This window comes from Pyxicephalus adspersus, chromosome 3 (assembly GCF_032062135.1).
Source record: "Pyxicephalus adspersus chromosome 3, UCB_Pads_2.0, whole genome shotgun sequence".
NCBI classification, from domain to species: domain Eukaryota; kingdom Metazoa; phylum Chordata; class Amphibia; order Anura; family Pyxicephalidae; genus Pyxicephalus; species Pyxicephalus adspersus.
This window is the reverse complement of record NC_092860.1, coordinates 10,667,843-10,676,795: the sequence shown is the minus strand read 5'-3', so window position 1 is coordinate 10,676,795 and position 8,953 is coordinate 10,667,843. Positions and strand designations below refer to the sequence as shown.

Here is an 8,953-nt window from a genome sequence, read left to right as displayed (position 1 = left end):
GATATAGAATGTGACCTTTCATCACAATTTAAAACATAAAATGTCGGTCCCAGACTGACCTTCCATGCAGCAGTGCTCGCATAGTTCCAACATAGCAGAGCCACCAATATTACTTTTAGCTGTAAGGTTGGCATTCCACCCATTAGCCAGCAAACTGGCGTCTGAATTTCATTTCCGGCCATTATTATTACTTTTGCTTTAATTATAATAAAAAGAAATAATCACAAATAAAAAATATTGCAAATGATTACTAGGAAAACACAGAGCAATGAAAATCTTGTTGAATGTTTCAACCTTGATATGCTGTGAAAGAATTTAGGAAGGGGATGGGACCTACCAAATAAAATGCCCCTTACATTGGGGGGTCAATGGGGTGAATGCCCCTTACATTGGGGGTCAGTGGGGGAATACTCCTTACATTGGGGGTCAGTGGAGTGAATGTCCCTTACATTGGGGGTCAGTGGAGTGAATGCCCCTTACATCAGGGGTCAATGCGAGTAATACTTCTTACACTGGGGCTCAGTGGGGAAAATTCTTATTACATTGGGGGTCAGTGGGGTGAATGGCCCTACATTGGGGGTCATTGAGGAAAATTCTTTTTTTCATTGGTGGTCTGGGGGAAGATTGCCCCCATACATTTGGGGTCAATGAATGTTAATGATACATTTGTAGTTAGTGGGGAAAAGTCTGACTATAATGGTGCTCAGTAGGAAAGATTGCCTCTTACATTAGGGTTTAGTGAGAAGAATGCCCTATACATTGATGCTCAATGGCAAGAATACCCCACGTTGGTGGTCAGTGGGGAGAACGTCCCCTTACCTTGGTGGACATTGGGAAAAATGACCCTTATATTGGTGGCCAGAGGAGAACATTCTCCTTACATTGGAGGCCATTGAGAAGAAATCTCCTTACGTCGGAGGTCAGTGGGGTGAATGACCCTACATTGAGGTTTATTGTAAAGGATGCCCCTTACATTGGTGGTTACTAGGAAAATACCCCTTACATTAATGGTCAGTGCTCTACATATATAGCCAGCAAAAATAAGCCTGCATTCCCTTCCATTCCCTCCTATCACACATACAGTGGTTAAAAAAAGATAACCGGTCTCAGTGGTCTCTTATCAGAGTCATAAATTGCTTATTGCTCGGGCAACTGAGAAACGTTGGGTTAGATTTTTTTATCATTGGATCTACATGAAAGCCAAGCAACTATTTTTTTCTCAAGGAGAAGTCATCAATGCCAGCAGTCAGTCTTGTCTGTAGACCTCATGCAATTAGAAAACTTTTCACTAGATGGCGCTATGATTACATCTATATTGAACCCCATCCATTATCACACACTGATAATGGAGAGAGCACTGCTGGCCTTGGCTAACTTTATTCTCTATATATTATATCTAAAAGCAGGAGGAGAATAATGCTAGCATCGCCAAAGGCACACAATCGTATGTTGGCATTTGTGTGTTTTTTTTCAAGCAAAAAGGAGGGATCTGAGTGCTCCGTGCAGTAGTACTTTATCTATTCTTGCATTAGTACACGAATGGACAAACACATCCATTTCCATTGGAATGCATGGCTATTCTCAAACATGGTTTCAGGAAGTATGCTCTGCATAAAATCCACAGGAAGTGCTGCAACAAAAGAAATGCAATGCAGAGAATTGAATCAGAAGGGAATCTGCTCACCTTCACTTTGATGCCAGTTTCAAATGCAGAAAAATATCTCCAAGGCCTTATTAATAATTGAATAAAATATATAAAAAGTTCTGCAGTGTAAAATCTTTACCAGTGATAAGAACATTGCAAAGCAAAATTCATCACCTGCCACCTCTAGATATATAAAAAATCATTTCTGGTGTGTTCTGTACCTTGTAGGTGGCGGAGAGGTTTCTCTCGTCACCATCTCTATGCATGGCACTTATAGTAATAATACATTATGACAACCGCGAGAACAAAATAACGGTTCTGCTCGGAGGGTTTAACCCATAACAGGTCTTTACTGATGTCTGTGACACCGGTGGTAGACCTTCACCATCCTGAAATGGCCATCACAGGTCCAAAGCTGGGAAGAATACAGCTACTGGTGCCACAGGCTGATAGGACAATATGACATCCTTATATATTTCTTATATAGGAATACAGAAATTCACTCTGGTGACAATAGCTCAGCTTTTGTCTGTCATGGTTAAATATTATTTCCGCTGTGGTCCAGTGCAACAGTAAAGACACGGCGGAGAACCAAACTTACAGTTTTATGAGATCCAGTGTTGCAACCCAAAAGGCTATTAAGAACCATCATTGTGACCAACAAAACATGCCATGTTCTCATATTAAAGTCGGAAAGATGGCAAAAGGGTGTTAAGGGCACTCTTAGAAGCTGGATTCAGGCACAGTTTTTTTCCTCCCTAGGGAGGAAGTTTGATATTTAATTCTCTGCAGTGTACCGGAGGACTTTTCTGCTGCTGCCTGCCTTGAAGCTTGGTGAGAAGCACTTCCATTCTTGTACAGAGAGGTGGAGCGTTTCATAGTCCACTCCACCTTATTCTGGACATTGACAGAGCTATGGGCTCTCCTGATGTCCATCTGAGCTTTGCTGGGGTTGAGGTCCTCTTTCTGACGACGTGGCATGGTGCCACTAGTCCTCCCATCACCCAAAACCCCATTGGACAAAGATGTCCTGTTTGTCCCATTATGGAGCTCTGATTTGATGTTCTCGGTGGCACTCGGCCTCCTGGATTCCTTTTTCAGTAAACTAGACTTTGGCTTTGCTGACTTTCCTTCCTGATGTTCATTTTCTGATGACCTTGGTCTGCTGCTGTTGCAGTCCTTTGTAAGGGTCCTTTGGTTTACATCCTCCTTTTTACCTGAACTTGCTTTGACTTTGTCAACATCAACACCATCAACACCTGAAGTTCTGCCTTGTGATTGTGAAGGTCCATCTCTTTTTGTGGTCACAGAACTGCTATCTTGGCGGCTCACTCTGAGCTTTCCATCCAAAGTGTCTGTTTTTGAGGATGTCATTGTTGGTCTAGACTGACCGCTGGCTGTGTTGATTCCATTGGCACTGTGGGTGTTCACATGATTGACCTTTGCTTGAGGTCCACTGGTTGACTTGTCTGTGTTGGGAGCACTAGTCATCAATGGCACAATAGACTCGTTGGTGAATTTCGGCCGACGACCAGATTCCAGATATTCCACTAGCTCACCAGTCTTGGGCTTTGCTCTGTCCTTTGCTCCGAATGACCACCGGAGTGGCATTGCCTTACTAAGGCTAAGCTTAAGCTTAGAAGCAGAAGACAATTTCATGCTGGCACTACGACCCTTGACCCCACGGACAAAAGACTTCGAACCACAACCTGCAAGAAACAAAAGAAACAGGTGACTATGGAGGCCACTCAAGTACCTTCACAACAACTGGTCATGTCATGTCTGTATCGGCTTGGGTTTTTGCACATGACCTCAATCATTTGGGTAAATTAGTTGAGGGTTCATGGAGGCCACTCAAATACCTCCATACCAAACTGGTAAAAGCATGTCTTTATGGAGCTGGTTTTGGGCACACAACCTCAATAGTATGTGTTAATAATTTAGGACACTATGGAAGCCACTAAAGTACGTCAAGGCCATACTGGTCAAACCATGTATTTGTGAACCTGGCTTTGTTCCCACAATTGCAGCAATTTGAGGCAAAAGTTTAGAGCATTATGGAGACCATTCAAGTACCCCCAGACAATACTGGTCAAACCACGTCTTTATAGACTTGACTTTTGTGCATATGACTTTACAAATTTGGGTAAACAGGTTTGGACTCCATGAAGGTCCCTCAAATACCTCCACACTAAAGGTCATATCATGTCTTTATGGACCTAGATTTGTGCATATGACCTTAATAATCAATAAATTAGAGATCTATGGAGACCATTCTATGGAGGTACCTCCAGACCATACTGTTCAAACCATATCTTTATAAACCTGGCTTTTGTGCACATAACCTCAAAAATTTGGGTAAACAAGTTAAGTCTCCATGAAGGTCACTCACAACCTTTATTTTATGGGTCAATGTACTAGGGCACTTCGGAGGTCACCTAAGTATCCTCAAACAAAACTGGGCAGATCATATCTTTATGGACCTGGCTTTGTACATATGACCTTAATAATTTGGGTCAACAAATTGAAGCTCTTTTGAGGTCGCTTAAGTACTTCCAGGCCAAACTGGTCAAACCAAGTCTTTATAGACTTGGCTATAGGTTAAATGACTTCAAAAACTTGGGTAGATAGGTTAGGGCTCCAAGAATGTTCCTCAATTACCTCCACACAAAACAGGTCATTTTATGTCATGGATTTGTGCAAATGACCTCGATAGTTTGGGTCACTAAGTTAGGGCCCAATGGAGGTCATTAAAGTACCTCCAGACAATATGGTTCAAACCATTTTTTATAGACCTGGCTATTGTGCATATGATTTCAAAAATGTGTGTCAATAGGTTAGGGCTCTGAGGAGGCCACTCAAGTACCTCCACACCAAACTGGTCAAACCATATCTTCAGGGACCCGTTTTTTGCACATGACCTTAATAATTTGGGGCAATAAGTTGAAGCTCTTTTGAGGACACTCAAGTACCTCCAGGTCAAACTGGTCAATCCATGTCTTTATGAACCTGGTTTTGTGCATACAACCTCAAAGGAGGGAAAATCCATACCCTTACCAAGCAGTAAAATATACCTTTTCAAAACATAGCTCAAGTTAGATATCTACCTTGATCCATGTTCTCCTCATCTAGGAAGACAACATCATCAGGAATTTGGGGAAGTGGAGAGATGTTGGTGGTAGCATGAGACACCATGCTTTCTCTCTTGCTGCCATTCAGCCGAAGGACCCAGTGATCCGACATAGAGGAGCTTGTGGAACCTGGAATTACATTGAAAGATAATAGGCACTTGGCTGAAAGTAGAACACTAGCCCCTCAGCTTTCCAATAATTCTGCGTATTCCATGATATCCTAAAGTCATTATTCCACAGTAGAATATAAAAGGAATGGGGCCTCACTGGTTGCAATAGACATGGCATCGTAAAATCTTCCAGTAACACACAGCAAGCCTCTATTCGCACCTCCAGCCACTCATGCCTCAGACTTTCTTCAATAAACCTATTACAGTTTTCAGTAACACCCAACGGCCCTTATCATCATACCCAGATTTAAAATACCTAGTACTGAGCTGCTGGCAGACCAGGCAGGGATGGCGTTCCTCTTTTGGTAAAACAGGAGATAAGCCCCGCGGGTGCAGACCTCATCCTCCTGGACCAGGTCCACATTACTGTCATCATAACAGTACCATCGAGCATCCATAGAGTTCCTACAGTAGGCTGTGAACACAAAAAATGACATGGTAAAACTGGGGGTATTGCGAACAGTACCTTTTGACAGCACAAAGCCCACTGGGCTTCAAAAGCACAAGGTTGGTCCAATGGACCAAGTAAGTCACTCTAAAAAGAGAAAGGACACAAGGACAAGTTCATTCAATCTTCTGAAGTTTCTGATGTCTCAACCTTAGTGCCTGTGCATGCTCATCCCTTCTTCTCCATTATGTTGTCCTCCAACTTCTCCATTGTATGGGTATACCTGCTTTATGCCATAACATGGCCACGTCACCTCCTTCCATAGCCCATCATTACAAGCAACTCTAGAAGTTTCCGCAGCTTCTCAGTCCATATAAAGATAATAAGAGGCCATTTTTGGACACAAAAAATTGGTCTAGGACCTGTACATGTACACTATATTAGGCAGCTATGTAGCAGCAGAAGTAGACTTGACTATGGGTCCCATCAGTTGCCCATCCAGGAAAACCACAGGCTGTGCAGCATAAATCCATGTCTAGTTTAAAACATTATTTGACCTACGAGAACCAATGTAACCACATAACAGACCCACTATGCTTAAAGTGGTTCCCTTGGTTCACCAGAGACCAATAAATTTTGAGTTTGATATGGATTCTTGGGGTGCAGTCTTTCACTTTCTGTGAAATGATTTACAGCCATTTACACCCTTACAAACCACCTGAATTGCAACAGAATTCTGTATTTCCTTCAATTGTTTCCACCAAATGGTGAAGTTTGAAAATTTTGCCAAAATTTTATCCATGCACACAATGTTAGCTCACCTGTGTAGTGTCCACCCTGTAAGCTACCATGGTGATTGCACACAGCATACAGGTCATACAAGACGTCCATCTGACCCCCATCAACAGCACACGGCGGCATCTTCCATGATGACCATTGTCCTACAGGAGCTTTGGTCCCCTGGCCCCTCTTGACCACATGGGGTGCCATGTCCATCCCACAGAGAGGGAACTTGACCAGAGTAGACAATTTATTCCTTCGGCCACCCACCTGTCGGAACCTCTTCAGGTGGATGATAAGGATGTCCGGAAGGGTCCACAGGCTGAGCTTGACCGTTCCTTGTTGTAAAACTTTGCAGTGAGGGCACCTCCAGGCATCGTCAGGAGCCAACTAAATCGGACAGAAAAAAAAAAATCCAAAGGAAATAAAATATTCTCCTGCCAATTTGGCCAAGATTCAGCTATTTTTTTAATTACAAGCTATATTATCTATCGCTGTGACTGCTGTGCTCTTTTGACAATTGGCCACCAGGTGACAAAATGAGCCTTAGATTTATTATGCATTGAAAGAGCATTGCATGGAGATTCCAATGGCTGTAAAATAGACCAAAAGCAACATTGATGAGTGAAGTGAAATGAATTTCTAAATATATCCCTAAATGTAGAACAGAGGGGATTCTTTACTGTACGAGTGGATGAGGCACATAATGTTCAATGGAAATTTAAGAAGAAATAAGAAATAATAAATACAATATATAGTAGCAGATTTTGGCAACACAATTATTGTCCACTTATTATTGCTTCGCTCACCTGCTCCTCCTTAGTATAGAGCTGGAAGCTTTCATCCAATGTGCAGGTCTGCTGCTGGTGATCCAACTGTTGTGTCCTCACAGATTCGTCATCATGCACCACCTCCTCCTGGATGTTCCCAAAAATTCTAAAAAGGAATACATAGGTTAAAGATCCAGAAAAGAAACGAAAACTTTATTGTTAGTAGTTATAGAATAGAATAGAATAGAATAGTTATCAAGATTTCAATGCTATGAATCTGCAATACCACAAAATGAGGACACACATTGCACAATGGTAATGGTGATTCAATATTGCCAGTGGTATCATGGCCCTGGTGAGGCTCTTTTTGCCACACAAGGTGCCCCTATATGGGGTAACAAATGTAAAAATAAAGATATGAAATATAAAAACCAACACGTTTCAGAGATCAAAACATCCATCATCAAGGCTGAAAGAATACATGTAAATATGTATAATAATAAATAAGTATATTATTAAATAAATATACATATAAATATATATAATATGTATCCCTAATGAAGTCCATTGATGAAAAGCATGGGGAGGGGTATAGTAAGTCATTACAGCTCTATTGTACATTGTACAAATAGTACTAATGGGGCACTAGGGCAATGGCTGTTGGAAAAGTCCACAATAGGGACAATACATTGGAAGTCTCTCTGCCTTGAGATGTTTTCTGTATGCATGTCTCCGATGAGGGTTTCTCACTTTCTGTTGATGCAAGCCAAATAAACATGGCGTGGGGAGATTTTGCATCACTACCTGGCTTGTTTGACCCTATCCAAATGCACCAGACATCGGAAGATTTCCCATCACTTCCTATTCTCCATCCAAACAAACCAAAAAAAGGGAGATTTTCAACCACTTCTTCTCCTTTCTGACCCCATGAAAACAGACCCAAAGTGGGGAGATTTCCCATCATTTTCTATCATGTCTGACTCCATCCCAACAAACCAGCAATGGGGAGATTTTCCATCACTTTTCCCCTGGACCCCATCTAATTAGGCAATACATGTGGAGAGTTGCCACCAACTTCTTTCCCTTCTGACCCCATCCAAACAGGACAGGAAGTGATCAGAAATGTTCCACACCTGGTCGGTCTGACAAAATACAAACAAACCAGCAATGGGAAGATTTCTCATCAACTCCTGACTTTTCAGACCCCGTCCAAACAAACAAGACATAAGGGAGATTTCCTATTAGTCCCTGATCTGTTTAGCAGACAAAAAGTGTGGAGAAACCCCCCAAACAGAGACATGGTCGGCAATAAAAAGGTGACCTCCAAACACGTGGCAGATGTAGCCAACAGTGGGCCCCTGTGCAGAACCTTGTGCAGTGGCACGCTTTGTATGTGACACCCCTAAACTTTTTACTCTATCCACAAAAAAATATTTTGGCTGAAGATAAAAAAAGGGGAAAAGCTGTACTTACCTCTCTTTGGTTTTGGATTCCCATTCCACAGCCAGTTTAACATGAGGTGGTCCTCCGCTTCCACTGAGCTGCAGAGCCCTGCAAAGAAATGCAACCATTGTTATAATTTCACAATTTCACAACTGGAGCGCAAAGGCTCAGTGCACCCATAACTATCATTTGGAGTTTTAGGGAATTGGGGTCAACCAGCTGCTTCTAGCAATTCCCATGGGCTCAGCTCCGAGACCTGCAACTCTTCTCCCTTCCGGAGCCTCATTTATGGTTGGGGTTCTATGCAACACAGACAGCCATAGCTCCCAACTTTTATAAATGCGCCCTCTCAGCCTGATCACAATATGAAGACCAGGGAAGAATATTTTTGCTTAACTTATCGCCCCCACTCAAATTCCAAATTTCCCCGACACATTCCTAACTGTTAACAACACTGTTATTCACCCCTCCCCTCAGGCATGTTGTCTTGGTGTCACCTTTGATTCTGCCTTCTCGTTCACCCCCCACATCCAGATGATTTCTACGTCTTGTCACTTTCATCTGCGCAACATCCCCAAAATCCCCCCCTACCTGTACCCAGAGACCACCAAACTCCTTGTACACGC

The 8,953-nt window shown here is 42.5% G+C and overlaps 1 protein-coding gene across 1 annotated transcript in view; it reads right to left on the bottom strand.

The window, feature by feature from the left end:
• Positions 1-1,454: 1,454 nt before the first annotated feature.
• Positions 1,455-8,953, bottom strand: part of USP43 (ubiquitin specific peptidase 43) — a 30,000-nt gene continuing 22,501 nt past the window's right edge. Inside the window, exons 10-15 of the mRNA XM_072403565.1 lie at positions 8,358-8,435; positions 6,924-7,050; positions 6,156-6,504; positions 5,203-5,361; positions 4,753-4,905; positions 1,455-3,354 (exon numbers count right to left, since the gene is read on the bottom strand). Of these exons, the coding sequence (XP_072259666.1) occupies positions 2,369-3,354; positions 4,753-4,905; positions 5,203-5,361; positions 6,156-6,504; positions 6,924-7,050; positions 8,358-8,435 (1,852 nt within the window). The 3' untranslated portion in view covers positions 1,455-2,368. The remainder of the gene's footprint in view (positions 3,355-4,752; positions 4,906-5,202; positions 5,362-6,155; positions 6,505-6,923; positions 7,051-8,357; positions 8,436-8,953) is intronic.